Raw genomic sequence first — 19,468 nt, 5'->3', positions numbered from 1 at the left:
CAGATTAAAGTGAGGATTAGTCTTTTGAATGCATAAATTATGGTATTGATTTAGGTGGGGAGGGTCTTGGCCCGAAACGTCAACAGCGCTTCTCCCTATAGATGCTGCCTGGCCTGCTGCGTTCCACCGGCATTTAACCAACAAATTCAAATTTCATTGTAGTTCTGTAGACTTCTGTAGTTTTATGTCCAGTTGAACAGATTAAAAAATGCAATGGCAGAAGAGTCAGTTTTCCATTCATAAGGCCAGTGATGTTGTGGGTGTGGAACTGGACTCTCTGACGGTGGTGTCTGAAAAGAGGATGATGTCCAAGTTGCATGCAATCTTGGACAATGACTCCCATCCACTCCATAATGTACTGGTTAGGCACAGGAGTACATTCAGCCAGAGACTCATTCCACTGAGATGCAACACTGAGCGTCATAGGAAGTCATTCCTACCTGTGGCCATCAAACTTTACAACTCCTCCCTCGGAGTGCCAGACACCCTGTGCCAATAGGCTGGTCCTGGACTTATTTCCACTTGGCATGATTAACTTATTATTATTTAATTATTTATGGTTTTATATTGCTATATTTCTTCACTATTCTTGGTTGATGTGGCTGTAACGAAACCCAATTTCCCTCGGGATCAATAAAGTATGTTTTTCTGTCTGTCTGTCTTTTCCAAATACTGAATGATAAAGGGAAAGTGAAAAACTTCAATATTTAATTAGTGATAAAACCTACTAATAAAAATTATCAAACAGTTCTGTTTTTTTAATAATCTTAAACTTTTGTCTTAAGTCTATTACAATGAAAAACAAAAGTTTGTAACATGCAAGAAAATGACAAAGACTACCTATTCATTTGCAGGTGCAAAATGGGTCTGGCAGTCTACTTTACTTTTTATTTGTAGCCTTTTGTTATTGTCTTGGACTTCCTGAACTTCATTATGGAATCAAGCTACAATTCTCAATATCCATTAATCTGAAATCTCAGACAATTTCTATGATTGAAAATTCACTTAATTAGTTAGGGCTTTTAGCTTGTATCTCAAGCTCTTTCTCATACCTGTTTAGACGAATAACAGTGAAGAAAACTGGAAAACTGAAAATAAATTAATCTCTAACTTGTACATATATTTCTACAGTCAAGTCCGTGTTTAATTAGCACATGCTGTAGTGCAATAAAATAAAAGAACTGCCCTTTTTCTGCTGTTTATGTTACAAGTAAACTAGAAATGTAATAAATAATTTGACATTCTGATAAACTTCAAAGTAAAGTTTTAATAGAAATCCTATATTAAGGTAGTTTTCAAAACTGAGGTTAAGTATGCCTAAGGAGTATGAATACAAATCATTTTATTTTTAATCTTTATTCTGTGTATTCAAAGAAAGCAAACAAGAAGAATAACATGATTTCAGAAAGGGATATTAACATTAGTTCATCAAAATAATTCATTTCTTTATTTGCATGGGATTTTCCCCCCTTTTATAATATGTTTCTTTTTCAGGGACTTTGTCATTCAGTTAGAAAAGTGGCATGGAAGTTTCTTCTGAATTATTTTCCATGGGATAGTACAAAAGAAGGTAGAAGACAGCTAACCAAAAGGAAAATGTAAGTATCTTCACTTTGAGCACAAGAAGGAAGTTTTCTAGTTCGTGCAGAGAAATTTCAGTTTATATTTATAGACATTGTGTTTTCTGAAGTACGTTAGAATTGTCTACTAAACTTAACTGAGCATTAAAATACATTTTAATAAAGAATTTATTAATTTTGCAAAGCTGACTGAACATGTCTGGCTGACATGACAAAGGCAACTATCGGCACATTTTGGCTATTATTGTGTTTCTCACTTGTGTATAGAGATGAGTACTTCAGGATGAAGTTACAGTGGAAGTCAGTCAGCGAAGAACAAGAAAAAAGGAATTCAAGATTGAAAGACTACAGAAGCCTTATAGGTAGATTTGACCTATTATCAAAATCTTAAAAATTTTGGAGAACCATTCACATTGAATTGATGTTAGTTCTGTGACAACATTTACACAGATCAATATAAGAATTACAAAGTGTTTAGAAAATTTGGTACCAATTTCTTGCATCAATCATGTCACAATATATACAAACTTCAAAATTCTACTTCCTGTCCTGTATTCCAGCTGTACATCCAAACCGCAGTTTTCTTTTTCTCGTGGCAATATATATTCATTTTCAAAATGTATTATTTCTTTGATATCTGATTAACTGCATAGTTAATTTTCTGGCAATATGTCCAGAGGAACTGAGTTAAGTCCTTAAATAATTTTAGTTCACAATTATTCATCAGTTTAATCTGGATTTTAAGTTGATCTCCAGTTCACTAACAACGTGCATAACTGTCCAATTAGCTACGTAAGGATATGAAGTTTTGTTGTTTAGTTGTACTACAAATTTCATAGATCACAGTTTCTGTGAAAAAAGCTGCAGTGCACTCTCCACTTTTATTCTTTAAGCTACACAATCAGTATTTGACAAAACCCAACTCCATGCACTTTAGCAATTTAACTTATAGCTTTCCTTACCAGACTTTTAACACTGGTGAAATGATCTTCAAAACATTTATTTCAGTAGTCTTAACTTTCCATTGCCTCTGTGCTTTGTCTTATTCTTCACTGACCTTACAGATGCCGTTAAAACAAACATTAATTTTGCTGATGGTAATTCTCGTCACACTCCATTTAATTTCCTGTCTGAACCAGCAGTGATGTCCAAACTACTGAAGTAAGAAATACAACGGAGGGAGGGAAATCTCTAGCTGGTGCTGAGAATAGCAAGGCAATAATTCTGATGCACAACACTTTTATTCTGTGAAAATTTTTCTGTAATTCAAAATTTCAATTACACTCAGCTTCATAACCTTAGTAATTGCATTGAAGTCAAGATATGATTCTAAACTGTTGGCACTGACATCCAGAGATGTTCTTGGACTTGTCTGCTATTAATCTGGTGTGTTTCTGAATGTTTCCTTTTCAGCAGCAACGGATGCCATTTTTTCCATCTTAGCTAGGCGACATACGGTTCTACAAAAATGCAGTCTTCAAAAAAAAATTGTTTGAAGAAGTATTGGTTTTGATAATTTGTCCATTCCTGACTTTTTCCCTTAAAAAAACTTTCTTTCTGTGACTGTTTATATTTTTCTTAATCATTATTAAGTTTCCTTTTAACCAATCAAATTCTAGATTGTCCATGGTCTTAATCATACCATTTGCATTAATTCTCATAGCCAAGATTTAGCATTTTTACCTTTCTCTTACTGAATCATTTTTAACTGTTGTAATGATTATGCTTCTTAAACTGTCTTGCTAAGCTGATTTAACATTTTTATTGGTTTTGTTCCTTGATGTTGTTTTATTTGGATTTTGCTGAAATGTCAGTGCATAAATTCCTGATAAGAACCTTGGTTCAGTGCTTTGGTTTAAAAAGCGTGTCATTTTTCATTGTTGATTAAGGTATTTCATCTTGCAAAAGGATAAAGTACTTCGCTAAAAAACAGGAGAAATGCAGAAAATAATCTGTAGATATTATTTAAAGCTTGCCTAGATATGGAAGTGCTTTATTTGGAAATAAACATTTTTATTCTACTTTAATGTCAGGAAGTAGTGGGGAAAATTTAACTGTATTTTTTCCTTTAAAAATAATTTAGAAAAAGATGTCAACAGAACAGATAGAACAAATCCTTTTTATGAAGGACAAGAAAATCCTGGATTGATTCTACTGCATGATATCTTAATGACCTACTGCATGTATGATTTTGATCTTGGTAAGTATTATGTTCTGTGAAAACTATGCACAGTTGCATTTACCCAGGCATTTTTATGTTTTTTAAACAAATCATTTAAAGTTTTTAGCTTCACAAATAAATATTCATGTAGAATAACATTTTTCTAGCAGAGTATTTAGTGGTTGTAATTTCTTTTAAATGATAAATCTACAGATACAGAGGCTTCATGATTAAATGAAATATCAAGCTGTGGAGATAAATGCACACTTATTAATTCACATATCTTGAAATAATTCAGTAGTTTTTGGATTTGTTAATCAGAGAATGCAGCTTGAATAATGCTAAACTGGGAACATTGTAATTTTTAGGCTATGTCCAAGGAATGAGTGATCTGCTTTCCCCCATCTTATATGTGATGGAAAATGAAGTGGATGCCTTTTGGTGCTTTGTTGCCTTCATAGAACAAATGGTAAGAGTTAGTGTCACAAAACACTACAGCACAGAATGGGACCTTCAGCCTACCTAATCTGTGCCGAGCTATTTTGCTGCCTAGTCCCATCTATCTACACCTGGACGATGTGCATTTCAAGTTCTTGAGAAGTGAATGCTTTAAAAAAAAATGTCTTAGAGATACAAGGCCTGTCTTTTTAAATTGATGGTTACTCACCAGGTGACTATGAATACACAATTTAGTTCATAAATGAAAGAAACACAGTGCATGTATACAATAGACAGTAGGTGCAGGAGTAGGCCATTTGGTCCTTCTAGCCAGCACCGCCATTCACTGTGATCATGGCTGATCATACACAATCAGTACCCCGTTCCTGCCCTCTCCCCATATCCCTTGACCCCGCTATCTATAAGAGCTCTATCTAACTCTACATCCAGAGACTTGGCCTCCACTGCTTTCTGGGCCAGAGCATTCCACATATCCACCACTCTCTGGGTGAAAAAGTTTTTCTGCATCTCTGTTCTAAATGGCCTACCCCTTATTCTTAATGTGCAAACTCATCAGGGATGTGGTATAGATGACCAATTCTGGAAATATCTTTGCCTCAAAATGTGAATGATGCAAGACCATTATCTCAGTACCTGCCCAGAATTACACTAGTGAGGCCTGAAATGTAAGGATTTGCAATAAAACTGATCATGCACAGAAAATGTGCAGAAAGGCTTTTTCACAGTGGTATAGGAATTGGGTTTTTGACTGAATTCTTTCCCACAGCATACAGACATGGCTTTGTGTAGAAGGTTTCTGAAAATTTTGCATGTTACCCAATTGTCATTAGCCTCTTTTAAAATGTGTAATAAAATATAATATAAGAATTTTTAGGCAAACACGAGGAAATCTGCAGATGCTGGAAATTCTAGCAACACACACAAAATGCTTGTGGAACGCAGCAGGCCAGGCAGAATCTATAGGGAGAAGCGCTGTCGACGTTTCGGGCCGAGACTCTTTATGAATCCGATATTTTTTATTCACAGTTATTTGAAAATGTAATGTTAATGTTTACTGAATCATAGCAAATAAATTGTTTCTATTTGATTTTTTTGTAGCATTGTAACTTTGAAGAGCAAATGCAAGGCATGAAAACAGAATTATCTCAGCTGAGTACATTACTTAAATTGCTTGATCTTGGGTTCTGGAATTATCTTGGTAAGTATGTTTTATTTTAAAGTTTCTGTCTAAAGGAGCTAAACTTAAACCTATGTTAAAAATACTCTCTAAGATAAGCTGTCTTTATACTTGGACCATATATAACCATTGTTGGCAGAAATTCAGATGGTGATGAGAGGCTGTAGAGGAGTGAGATATATCAGCTAGTTGAGTGGTGTTGTAGCAACAACCTTGCACTCAACATCAGTAAGACCAAAGAACTGATTGTGGACTTCAGAAAGGGTAAGATGAAGGAACACACACTAGTGCTCATAAAGGGATTAAAGTGGAAAGAATAATTCCTGGGTGTCAGTATCTCTAAGGATCTAAGCTGGACCCAACATATTGATGCAGCTACAAAGAAGGCACGACAGCAGCTATATTTCATTAGGAGCATGAGAAGATTTGGTACAACTCCAAAAACACTTGAAAACTTTTAAAGATGTACCATGGAGAGCATTCTAACTGGCTACATCACAGGATCGGAGTAAGCTGCAGACGTCATGGGCACTAGCCTCCGTAGTATCCAGAGCATCTTCGACGAGCAATGTCTCAAAAAGGCAGCATCCATCATTAAGGATCCCCATCACTCGGGTCATGCCTTATTTTTATTGCTACCATCAGGAAAGAGATAGCCTGAAGCCTGAAGGCACACACTCAGTGATTCAGGAACAGCTTCTTCCCCTCTGACATCCGATTTCTGAATGAACATTGAACTGATGAACATTACCTCACTACTTTTTAATTTTTTTTGCACTACTTATTTAATTTAATTATTGAAAAAAATATTAATTTACCATAATCACAGTATATTTTCTCTGTATTATCATGTATTGCGTTATGCTGCTGCTGCAAAGTTAACAAATTTTGCAACATATGCTGGTGATTTTAAATCTGTTTCTGATTCAATTAGTGACCAAAACTGGTACATGAAACTTCAATAAAATAGTCGCATATTATGTTTCTACTTTCTTCATAAAACTGAGACTTTGGGATGGCGGTAACCTTGTAACAAATACATTTTTACTTCAAAAACATTCCCATGAATGAAAAGTGTACTTTTTAAAAGGATTAATGTTATTAATGTAGCTACTTTGTTTGGTTATCCCATTTTACCTCTATGAGCCTGCAGGTAATTTTATTTGTGAGGATGTAAAGATTTCATGGAATCCAAGAGCAGCACAATAAGAAAGCCAATTGATCCATCGAGATTGTGCTAACTCTTCTGAAGATCAATCCTGTTAGCCACGCTCTTTGCACACAATAGTTGACTATTTCCATGCATAACAGCACTGACTACACTTCATAAGAAGCTCTTGGGGCATCAGGAGAACATGGAAGTCTGTACACAAAGATTTTGTTTTTGCTTAGTTAAGATTATTGAAACTTTGGTATTTGATAAAAAAAAATAAGGGCAAGATATTTTTGTGCAACAGCATGAAGATTTTAGATAGACCCTTTCAACTAGCTAAGAGGATTTTTTAACAAGTAAGTTGTTTTCCTAGAATCTCAAGAATCTGGATATCTCTACTTCTGCTTCAGGTGGCTTCTGATTCGGTTCAAAAGGGAATTCAGCTTTCAAGATGCTCTTAGACTTTGGGAGGTTAGAATCATTTCTTGTATGTTGTATGTATGAATGCACCTTGATTTATAATTTATCTTTGAAGGAAAGTCGAAGAATTATTCTGAGCTAACTGCACTTTGAAGGAACAAAACATCCAGTAATCTGTTGATTTTTCAGCTGCTTTGTGTGGTCCATTACAGAATGCTGAATGCTGTATGCTGTAGTATAAAAGCCAGGGAGCTCATTCCAAAGCATGTTTTGTACTGGATTTATATAAGACAAAGAACATGAGATTAGTGTTATTTTATAATCTATATATTATTGGTTTACCATTTATGAAAATGTTTTCTTTTTGTACTGCAAACGTATTTTGTTTGAATCTGACCATGAATCTAATCATATGCCTGAATTCTCCTGAAATTGAAGTGAAGTAAAGTTCCTCCCTATTGGCACATCAGGCGGCAACCTTGCCGTTTCTTTAGCGGTTGCCTGTTTTACAAGGCAGAGTTGTTAGCTCGATGCTCAACCCAGTACTTAAGGAAGGCAAGCAGGGAGCCAGCTGGATTCAAACCTGGGACCGTGCCACTACACTATCAACAAGCACTCTTCTGCCCGTAACTAAAAACATTTTCCACTTCAACTTGTGGCACTTTTCAACCCTTTTAGTAAAAAAAAAGCTCATTGATCCTAATCTATAAACTCTTTGTAGAATTTTATCAAAAGCCTGAACACTGGGGTGCAATAGAACTTACTTCAGTAAGGAAAAGCAAACTTTTGTGGTAAAAATCAAAGGGCACAAAGTTTTACTGTTGTTCTGAACTTTTGATCATTTGTTATTCATTCAAGCAGTTGTTTCTTTTAGTTTACATGGACATAAGTCTCTTCGAGTGTTGAGTGAAATTTATTTCCAGTATTTTAAATCAGATGTTGAGCTATACCTGAGAACTTGCCAATAAGCATCAACCATGATCAAAAGCAAAACCCATAAAATGGATCAGAGATTTGGAAGTTATTTCTTGGAAATGCAAATTCCAGAAATTATGGTTTCATGGTTATTCATAGCTTCCTAATTTGTTTCTGTAATGGTCACAATCCTAACATTATATCATTTAAATGGATGTATTTAAATTCCAATAATAGTAGACAAAAATCTTTGTATTTTATAGGTTATGTGGACTGGGTTGCCTTGCCAGAATTTTCATCTTCTGATATGCTGTGCCATACTAGACACTGAGAAACAGAAGATTATGGAAAACCATTATGGCTTTAATGAAATTTTAAAGGTATGGATTTATTCGTGAACTGTTACAATGAGAATTAGAGCCACATATTATCCATATATTTCAGACCAGCATATACAGTACTATGCAAAAGTCTGAAGCACAAATATATAGCTAGGGCACCTAAGTCTTTTGCATAGTACTGTAGTAATTTTCTGTATTGCACTGTACTGCTGCCACAAAAAAAACAAACAAATTTCATAACATATGTGAGTGATGATAAAGCTATTTCTGATGTGTGTCTCTATTGTGAACTGAGAGTAGGAAGGGGGCAGGGGAGGAGGATCATGATTGGGGAAAAAGGGAAGGAGCGGAAAGCGCCAGAGAGACATTCTGTAATGATCAATAAACCAATTGTTTGGAATCAAGTGACCCTGCCTGGTGTTTCAGGACTGGGTGTATCTGTACCCTTGCGTACCCTGGCACTGCTCTACCACCTGTCACACACCCCTCCCGCGATGCTCCATGTTAACAAATACAGTATTGTGCAAATGTCTTAGGTGCCTTAGCTATATACATGTGCCTAAGACATTTGCACTGTACTGTAAAAATTAATTTATAAGCTTAATCTTTATGTGGTATTGAAATAATTTTATTTTTGCATAATTTTTTGCTGATATCTTAGGGATCTGGTACCACGACCAAGCTCAATTATTTACTGCCCCTTCCCAATTGCCTTTGAACTAAGTGGCTTGTTAGGTCATTTCAGCAAGTATTAAAGGATCAACCATATTTTGGGTTTGGAAACACATAAGGTCCAGTCCAATTAAGGATGGAAGATTTCCTCCCCTGAAGGACATCGGTAAAACATACTTTAGAAAACTATAAAACAGTCTGGAGTGTAACCATAAGACCGATAGTAGCAGAATTAGACCATTCTGCCTGTCGTGACTGCTCTGCCGTTCCAAGAAGTCTGATTATTATCCCTTTCAACACCAGCCTCCTGCCTTCTCCCCATAACTTGTAGTTGAAATTACTAATGACAAATTTTTAAAATCCATATATTTATCTTTGATTTAAGTTGAACAGCTTTCATGATGGTGTTTGAATTCACATCTTTGGACTGTTGGTCCGTGCCCCTGGATTACTAGCTCTGTAAGCATAAACTTGTCTCCCCTGTACCTACCAGACTGCACTAAAGGCTTCTTATTTTTGCAATCTTCAGCACATCAATGAACTGTCCTTGAAATTGGATATAGACGACGTGCTTTGTAAAGCAGAGGCAATTTATTACCAAATGAAAAATTGCAAGGTTAGTAGTATATTTGGCAATATTTAACCAGACTGCTGTTATGAATATACTTGAGAAGTGAGAAAACTCTGAGACTATTCTTGACTATCCAATAATGACTATATATACCTGGGAGATGGAGTTTAATTCAGCCAAGTGTGAGGTGTTGCACTTTGGGAGATCAAGTGTCAAGGGACAGCACACTGTTAATAGGAGGGTCCTTATACACAGAAGGATCTTGGGTGCAAGTTCACAGCCCCCTCTAAGTGACTGCACATCATAACAGGGTAGTAAATGATTTGTATGACATGCTTGCCTTTATCAGTCGAAGCACTGAGTTCAAGTCAGGAAATTATGTTGCAGAATTATAAAACTCGCGTTAGGCCATGTCTAGAGAATTGCATTCAATTCTAGTTGGCCCATCATAACACCTTGAGATATAGGAGCAGAATGAAGTCATCCAACCATTGAGTCTGCTCCACCTTTCAATCATGGCTGATTTATTTTCCCTCTCAGTCCCATTCTCCTGCTGTCTCTCATAATCTTTGACACCCTGATCTATCAATCTCTGCTTTAAATATGCTTAATGACTTGGCCTTCACAGTTGTCTGTGGCAGTGAATTCCACAGATTCGCCTAAAGAATTTGGCTAAAGAAATTCCTCCTCGTCTCTATTCCTCGAACTTTAGATACAACACTGAGTTATGTCATCTGCAAAAATTCTCTGATGACTCAGCAATAGGGTGAATAAAGGGAGGATGAATACAGGGCCGTGGTGAAGGACTTTGTTAAATGGTGCTGCGGCTCAACATTAGTAAGACATAGGAGATGCTGATGGAGATTAAGCCTGCACTGCTCCCTGTTACTTTTGATGGTGTGGACATGAATGTGGTAAGCCTACAAGTACCTGGGTGTGCACCTGGATGACAGCCTTGAGTGAAGCACCAACAGAGAGGCTGTGTAGAAAAAGGGCCAGAGTCCATAAGACCATAAGATATAGGAGCAGAAGTAGGCCATTTGGCCCTTCGAGACTGCTCCACCATTCAATCATGGGCTGATCCAATTCTTCCAGTCATCCCCTCTCCCCCTGCTTTCACCCATACCCTTTGATGCCCCGGCTAATTAAGAACCTATCTATCTCTGCCTTAAATACACCCAATGACTTGGCTTCCACAGCCACTCGTAGCAACAAATTCCACAGATAATTCGCCTCTACTTCATGAGAAGACTGAGTATGCAGGCCTTTCCTTCATAAGTTCTACCACTCTATTGTCGCTACTACAGACTTCTATGTGGTGGTGTGCTAGGGCAATGGCATTAACACTCCAACATCTTGCCAACCACTAAGGTCAGGCGAGCTGGCCTATAGTTACAGTCTCAAACAAGAGAAAATCTGCAAGTGCTGGAAATCCAAGCAACATACACAAAATGTAGGAGCAACTTAGCAGGTTAGGCAGCCTCTATGGAAAACAGTACAGTTAACATTTCAGGCCGAGGTCCTTCGGCAGGACTAGAGAAAAAAAGCTGAGGAGTAGATTTAAAAGGTGGGGGGAGGGGAGAGAGAAACACAAGGTGATAGGTGAATCCTGAAGGGGGTTCTCAACCAAACCTCTTCCATTTCATGCACGTCTGCTCTCATCCCATCCTCCCGCCACCCTACCAGGGATAAGGTTCCTCTTGTATTCACCTACCACCCCACCAGCCTCCGTGTCCAGCTGATACTTTTCTGCAATTTCCACCACTGTTAGTCTTTCCCTTCCCTCCCTTTCTGCTTTCTGTAGGGATCACTACCTATGTGACTCATTTGTCCATTTGTTCCTCCCCACTGATCTCCCTTTGGGCACTTATCCTTGCAAGTGGAACAACTGCTACACCTGTCCCTACACCACTTCCCTCGCTACCATTCAGGGCCCCAAACAGCCCTTCCAGGTGAGGTGACTCTTTACCTGTGACTCTATTGGGGTTGTATACTATGTCCGGTGCTCCCAGTGTGTCCTCTTGAGACCCGACGTAGGTTGGAAGACGTACACTCTGTCTGCCAGAAAAAGCAGGATCTCCCAGTGGCCACCTGTTTTAATTCCGCTTCCTATTCTTATTCGATATGTCAATCTATGGCCTCCTCCAGTCATGATGAGGCCACACTCAGGTTGGAGGAAAACACCTTATATTCAGTCTGGGTAGCTTCCAAACTGATGGCATGAACATTGACTTCTCAAACTTCTGGTAATGCCCCCACTTCATTTTCTATCTCCTTTTCCCTCATTCACTGTATTTCCTAACCTGCTCATTGCCTCCCTCTGGTACTCCTCTCCCCTTCTTCCACAGCCTTCTGTCCTCTTCTATCAGACTCCCCCTTCTCTAGCCCTGTATCTCTTTCACCAATCAACCGGCCAGCTCTTTACTTCATCCCTCCCCCTTCAGGATTCAGCTATCAAGTTGTGTTTCTCTGTTCTCACCCCCACCCCCACCTTTTAAATATACTCCTCAGCTTTTTTTCTCCAGTCCTGCCGAAGTGTCTCGGCCCAAAATGTTGACTGTACTCTTTTCCATTGATGTTGCTTAGCCTGCTGAGTTCCTGCAGCATTTGTGTGAGTTGCCTGATCTATAATTGTCTCCCTCCCTTCTTAAAGAGTGTAGTGACATTAACAGTTGTGCAATCCTCCAGAACCATTCCAGAATTGAGTGATCACTACTAGTGCCTGCACTTCCTCTTTAGCTACCTCTTTCAGAACTCTGGGGGTATAGTTCACCTGGTCCAGGTGACGCATAGGAAGAATATAGAGGCTTTGGTGTGGGTTCAGAAGAGGTTTACCCCAATGTTACCTGAATTGGAGAGTTTTGGGCAAACTTGAATAAACAGTTGACGTTTCGGGCTAAGACCCTTCATCTTTTCCATAGGTGCTGCCTGGCCTGCTGAGTTCCTCCAGCATTTTGTGTGCGTTGCTTTAGTTTTGTTCGGTGTTTGATTAGTTTGTCACAACATCGTTTGTCGAAGGCCGTTTTCCTGCCCTGTCCTGTCTTGTCCTGTTCTTTCTCTGATATGTATTTACTGTCTTTTTATTAAAATACATCATTTTTACTGCAGAGTTACAGGGTGTAATGAAGTTTGAAAATAAATGTAACCTACTGGAAATTATTAATGATCTACTGATAAATTTCATCATTGAAAATGTTTTTAATCAAAAATCCATTACATTGGCAAACCGTTGGTTATCTGTTGTCATGCGACCTTATCAGTTCATGCAGGGAATTTGCAGAAATTTCTGTGACAAAAGGTTTACCATAGCAACCTTACATTACCATATTTCAATTTCCTCTGTACTATCATTGTTATCAATATTATACTAAACTTTTGAATCATTATTACCATAAGCATATTATATACAAAACAGAAATAAATTCAAATTAAAACTTCCTTACGACATTTTTATTCAATTTTTTTTTGTTATTGTACAGGACTTGCCACAGGCTGTTGCTGAGATTCTCGGCCTCAAGGATGGTATGACTGTAACGCCAGATTTGGAAGCTGGTGTACCTGAAACAAGAGTTAGCAAAACTCACTGGAAGACAAACCATTCAGATGCAACAGCAACCTCTTTTACAGAGACAGTTGAAGATTTAACAGAGTTTAGAGACACTGCTCAGAATGGGCACAAAGTGACAGTCGTAGAGTGAAACTGAATGCTGCGACTTCAGTATCTGGAAAAAACTCCACAATTTGTTTACTCATTGCTAAAGTCCTTGTACATGATATATCAGTGTTTGAATTGATCAGGGGGTTTCATTCTGCTGTGTAGGAAAGAATGATAGGACAGGAAATGCAATTTTTGCAATTTCAAATATTTAAAAATGAATGTAGAAGAAATTTATGTTTTACTAATTACTTAAACCGTAATGGCCTTCATTGGGTAATGCATTTTTCAGACTTCACATCAGGCACTTGCATGAATGTTGGAAAACAACAATTTTGTTTTGTATTGATATAAGAACTATTTTGTTACTTCATGGAGGTTTCTCCAGTTAGTGTCTTGCTTCATTTAAAAAAAAGTTTTCTTTTTCTACTGCAACAGATGCAAATTCACAATTAATTGGATTTAAAATATGCAGAACAAAATTAAATTAAGTCTTAATTGGCTTATTCAGTTCATGGTTCATTAATTCCATCTAAAACAGGGCATCCTATAACTTATATTTTCATGTGACCAGTTTTGGAGGAAAATTAGAATTTTGCAAAGTAAACGTAATGGTTGGATGACAATATGCAGCTTTCTTCTTTGGAAAAGCTCTGCAACTTTTAATTATTCTAAGAAGTAAAAATGTTCTGAGCTACCCTCTGTATTTTTGATCAGCTGTACTTATTGTTCTAATATGATTGATCAGAATGGTTTATAAACTGATCTGTGAATACAGCAAATGATTCTAATATAATTAATCTACAGTGATTTAGGTAAGTCCTAACAGGTTTTTGTGACTGCAGTGCTATATACTATGTCAGTTAACAACCATATGTATTATACTATTAATTATGATGCCAGAAAACTATTAATTCACCACTTTGAGGTTTACTGACAGCATTACCTTTCAAGACCCCAATTAGGTTTCTTATGTTATGGAGATTATCATATCTGCCAAAAAAAGCTTGCTCAAATTATGATCAACAAAATCCTTAGTAAATTAACTATCCCACTTCAAATTTTAAAAAAATCAAAACTTTTCTTCAGCCAAGAATATTTGTTAAGAAGCTTAATTTTTAAGCTGTTGCTTTGCTGGTCCATACTTTATGTATGGTATAATAAAGCACATTGATAAATATGTACCTTGATCTACCTTATGATTTTTCTATCTGTTAAGAATGTACAGTGGCAAAATTTCTAACATTGTATAAAACCTGAAATTTTGTATTCTGAATATATGTACAATAAATGTAATATATAGCTTTCCTCTTTATAATTAGAGTTTTGTCTTCACACCACCAGTTTTTGAACAAATATGAGTTGCAAAAAATGTCTTGTGCTGCTTGCATTTTACTGCTGAAAAGATATACTGAAGTTTATTTACATGGGAAGAGGACGATCAGAATGAAATGTATATAATACTGTCCTTCAACTGAATCGTGAAAATGAAGCTTATAAAGATAATTACATATTTTGGAAATTATTAGCTTTAGAAAATGAAATTTACTGTTGATGCCTCTAGGTTGTTAAGAAAGGCTGAAGTTAGTCCTCATGTTAAGATATCACTGGAGAATGGATTGGAACTGATGCTTGTTGGTAGAATCAGAATCAGGTTTATTATCACTGGCATGTGATGTGAAATTTGTTAATTTAGCAGCAGCAGTTCAATGCAACACATAATCTAGCAGAGAAAAATAACTAAGATAAAAATAATAATAAATAAACAAGTAAATCTATTACATATATTGAATAGATTTTAAAAAACATGCAAAAACAGAAATACTGTATATTTTTTTAAAAGTGAGGTAGTATCCAAAGATTCAATGTCCATTTAGGAATCGGATAGCAGAGGGGAAGAAGCTGTTCCTGACTTGCTGAGTGTGTGCCTTCAGGCCTCTGTACCTCCTACCTGATGGTAACAGTGAGAAAAGGGCATGCCCTGGGTGCTGGAGGTCCTTAATAATGGATGCTGTCTTTCTGAAACACCGCTCCCTAAAGATGTCCTGGGTACTTAATAGCCTAGTACCCAAGATGGAGCTGACTAAATTTACAACCCTCTGCAGCTTCTTTCGGTCCTGTGCAGTAGCCCCCCCCCCCCCCACTCCCCCCAATACCAGACTCTGATGCGGCCTGTCAGAATGTTCTCCACGGTACATCTGTAAACTGACAAGTGCAAGTCTTGTAAAGGTAAATTATTAAGAGCACAGGACAAGCCTGTTCCATAAAACATTGAAAGGCAAATATAGCAAGATTAAGGAACCTTGGATGACAAAGGATAAGGTTTAATCTGGGGGGGGGGATAAAAATATGGTGGGTTATACTCAACAAGGATCAAAGGAGTTTCTTGAAGAATATATAGTGTAGGAAAGAACACCCATGTCATAAAGAATAGTCCTAAATGTTTTTTCTATTCGCCAAAAAGGTGGACAGCAAAGATAGTGATTTCAGGCAGAGAAACACGGACTACCTGGAACAGGTCATTATTAAGGAGGAAGAAATGATGGATGTCCTGAGGGATTGGATTTATGCACATTTGGAAAAGCAGGTCAGTGATAATCAATTTGGCTTTGTGTGGGAGAAATGTTGCCTCATTAACTTTATCCCATTTTTTAAAAATACTACAGAAAATAGATGAAGGCAGGGCAATGGACATCTATATGGCTTAAGTGACTTTGAGAAGTGATTGATCTGTTCGAATTTGTCTACTGGTACAATAGGTCCACAGCAGATGCCATTTCACTGGCTCTTCAATCAACCCTCGAATATCTAGACAGCAAAGATGCATATGTACATTAGAATGCTCTTTATCATCTATAGCTCAGCACTCAATACTTTCATCCTCTTAAAACTAATCAATAGCTTCAAGACCTTGGCCTCAGTATGTCCTTGTGCAATTAGATCCTCGATTTCCTCACTTGCAGACTCCAGTCTCTTTGTATTGGCAACAACATCTCCACAATCTCCGTCAGCACAGGTGCACCACTAGGTTTAGACTAAGTGCCATATGCCATTAGCTCCAATGCCATATTTAAGTTTGCTGAGGACGCCATGGTCGTTGGCTGAATCAAAGGCATATAGGAGGGAGATAGAAAATCTGGCTGAGTGGTTCTGCAAAACAACATCTTATGCAATATCAGCTAGTCTAAGGAGTTGGTTATTGACTAGGAAGAGGAAATGCAGGCACATGATTGGGGGATCAGAAGTGGGGAAGGTCAGCAACTTTAAATTCCTTGGTGTAATCATTGCAGAGGACCTGTCCTGGGCCCAGCGTGTAAGTGCAATTACGAAGAAATCACGGCAGCGACTCTGCTTCCTTAGCATGCGAAGATTCAGCATGACATGTAAAAGTTTGAGAGACTTTAGAAGTATGTGGTGGAGAGTATATTGACTGGCTGCATCATGGCCCAGTATGGAAACAACAATGCACTTGAAAGGAAAATTCTACAAACAGTAATGGATATGGCTCAGTCCATTGCGGAAAAAGCCCACCCCACTTTTGGATACATTTACACGAAGCACTGCCACAGGAAAGCAGCATCCATCAACAACCACCACCACCCAGGCCATGCTCTCTTCTCACTACTGTCATCAGGACAAAGGTACAAGAGCCACCAGGTTCAGGAACAGTTATTACCCCTTAAACATTGGACTTCTGAACTATTGGTTCAGAATTGACTTCTGAACTGTTCTTCACTGATCAGTTCCCACAACCTATGGGCTTACTTTCAAGCACTCTCCATCTCATGTTCTGGATATTTATTGCTTATTTATTTATTATTATTATTATTATTATTATTTCTTCTTTTGTATTTACACAGTTGTCTTTTGCACATTGGTTGTTCATCCTGTTGGCATGAGGTCTTCCATTGATTCTATTATGTTTCTTGAATTTACTGATTATGCTTGCAAGAAAATGAACCTCAGGGTTGTACTGTATATGGTGAAATATATGTTCTTTGATAATAAATTTACTTTGAACTTTCATTGGGTGTCCATAACCAGTTGTCTGCAGCTGGGATCAGTTTTGAGACCTTTACCATGTGTGATAAAAAGACTTGGATATGAATGTAGGAGGTATTGACAAGTGTGCAAATGACACAGAAGTTGCTGGTTTTGTGGATAGTGACGGTTGTCTAATGCTACAGCAGCATATAGATTAGATGGTAAATCGGGTATAAAATTTAATCCTGACCAGTGAGAAGTGGTGTCCTTGGGATGTAAGATATCAGTAAGTGGTAGGGTGCTAAGAAAAGTTGATGAACAGAGGGACTTTGAAGTTCCAGTCCATAGTGTCAGAAAGTGATATCATAGACAGTGAAGAAGGCATCTGGCATGCTTGCCTTCACAGACTGAGGTTCATAATATAAGAGTCGTGTAAAGTTGCAACGTTACTGCTTACACTGTATTAGAGATATCGTGTGTAGTTCCGGTCACCCCACTAGTATAAAAACTGAAAATCTTGGAGTTCTCAGCAGGTCAGGCAGCATCTGTCAGAAGAGAAATCCAGGTGAAGCTCATTCGGCAGAACTCAGGAGAGAAATGAAACTCATTAAGCTGCAAGGAGGGGATCTCTGGGATAGAGGACAACTGGGGTGACCATGGGGATAAACTGGAAACAAGGTAATCTGGCCGGAGTGAATGGGAGCAGGTTGAAACACACTTTTCTAATGAAGTGTTTCAGCCTGAAATATCTATTGTTCATTTCCCTCCACAGAAGCTTCCTGACTTGCTGAATTCTCCCAGCAGTTTGTGTGTGTTCCTTTGGATTTCCAGCATCTGCAGAATCTCTTGTGTTGCAGTGAGTAAGAACATGGACAAATGAATGAGGGAGTTGTGAAAGACAGAGTTGGAAGATGCACTTGTCAGGTGAGAATGGGCAGGTTCTCCATTCCCTGAAGAAAACTGGTGGTGGGGGGGGGCCGTGCAGAGGATATGGAAGGGGAACAAGCTAATCCAATATCACAGATATAGAGAAATCAGATTACCTGAAGTTGTAAATTCACTACTGAATCCAGAAGCTGAAACATGCCACGATGGAAGATGAGGTGCTGTCCCTTGGGCTTTCTCACTGTACTCTTCCCAGCACTCAAGGCCACCGGCAAGTAGGTAAGACTGTGCATGACATGGAGAATTAAAATGGCAGAAAACACGGAACTCAGGGTCGCTCCACGAACAAAATGCAGGGGCTTTGTAAAGTGGTCACCCAAACACTGCCTGGTTTCTCTAATGTAGAGGAGACCATCTTATGAACATTAAATGGGGAGAGATTGAATTGGCTAGACTTACTGGAGTGAGGGAGGAGCAGATTGTGATGTATACCAAATACAAAAGGAATAGAAGAGGTAAATAGTCGAAATTGGTCAGTGTATCTAAAAGAGAAGAGCATATGTTTAAAGTAAGAGAAGGAACTTCAAAGTTCAAAGCGTGATTGTCTTTTTTTAATAGGTTCTTTTGGGTTTCTTTGTTTTGAGGCTGTCTGTAAGGAGGCAAATCTCAAGGTTGTATAATGTATATGTACTTTGAGAATAAATGCAAACACCCAATGTGCAGAAAGAAAAGCATGCAAACAATAAAAGTAAGTGAATCACATTCAGAACCTAGGTGTCACGGCAGCCAGAGCAAGCCACAGCCTCAGTTCAGCTCAGAGCTGAGTAAACGTCCTGGAACATTGAGCCGAGCCAGCCCGTCCCTCACCCCCAATCTTGACACCCTGACCTTTTCAATCTAGCCCAGCAGTTAAATTGTCCTGGGGGGGGGGGGGGAATTTGAAGGTAATTCTGTTTAGAGAGTGAGTGGCTGATATCTGTAACTTGCTGTCAGAGAAGGTGGTGGAGTCAGATACAATCACTGTGTTCAAAAGTCATTTAAACAGCCACATAAATAGACAAGGCAGAGAAGATTAGAGACCAAATACGGGCAAGTAGAACTGTAGGTGAGCATGAAGATTGGGATGGACATGGAGAACCAAAAGTTCTGTTTCAGTGCTGTACATCTCCAGACAAATACAGAAATTTATGTTCATACTGAACTATAATGCCACATTGCTTCAGCCCTGACCAAGAGCTTTGTATTTTGAAGGGGTATAATTTCTCTTTGGTGGTGGGGTGGAGATATGTCTCCACCAAAGGAGGTGTAAGGTGTTCCTTCTATCCACTAGCCTGCAGGTCACCCTTGGGCAAGATGTAGCACCTGCTTAGCACCCCCCCCCCCCCCCCCATCCCAATCAGGGTCATATGTAGCCACAGAAGCAGATGGTGGATGGTCTTATGAACAATTGGTACAAATCACATGACCTGGTTTTGCGACCACTGACACCAGGCAG

At 38.2% G+C, this 19,468-nt stretch overlaps 1 protein-coding gene across 1 annotated transcript in view; it reads left to right on the top strand.

Annotated features, from left to right (window-relative positions):
* Window positions 1-14,409, top strand: part of tbc1d15 (TBC1 domain family, member 15) — a 57,169-nt gene extending 42,760 nt beyond the window's left edge. The window contains exons 9-17 of the mRNA XM_073059655.1: window positions 1,495-1,598; window positions 1,848-1,942; window positions 3,664-3,780; window positions 4,110-4,210; window positions 5,299-5,398; window positions 6,904-7,001; window positions 8,129-8,245; window positions 9,408-9,494; window positions 12,929-14,409. Of these exons, the coding sequence (XP_072915756.1) occupies window positions 1,495-1,598; window positions 1,848-1,942; window positions 3,664-3,780; window positions 4,110-4,210; window positions 5,299-5,398; window positions 6,904-7,001; window positions 8,129-8,245; window positions 9,408-9,494; window positions 12,929-13,147 (1,038 nt within the window). The 3' untranslated portion in view covers window positions 13,148-14,409. The remainder of the gene's footprint in view (window positions 1-1,494; window positions 1,599-1,847; window positions 1,943-3,663; window positions 3,781-4,109; window positions 4,211-5,298; window positions 5,399-6,903; window positions 7,002-8,128; window positions 8,246-9,407; window positions 9,495-12,928) is intronic.
* Window positions 14,410-19,468: the final 5,059 nt, after the last annotated feature.

The sequence above is a fragment of the Hemitrygon akajei genome, chromosome 10 (assembly GCF_048418815.1).
Source record: "Hemitrygon akajei chromosome 10, sHemAka1.3, whole genome shotgun sequence".
In the NCBI taxonomy this organism is placed as follows: domain Eukaryota; kingdom Metazoa; phylum Chordata; class Chondrichthyes; order Myliobatiformes; family Dasyatidae; genus Hemitrygon; species Hemitrygon akajei.
This window is presented reverse-complemented; position numbering and strand designations above follow the sequence as displayed.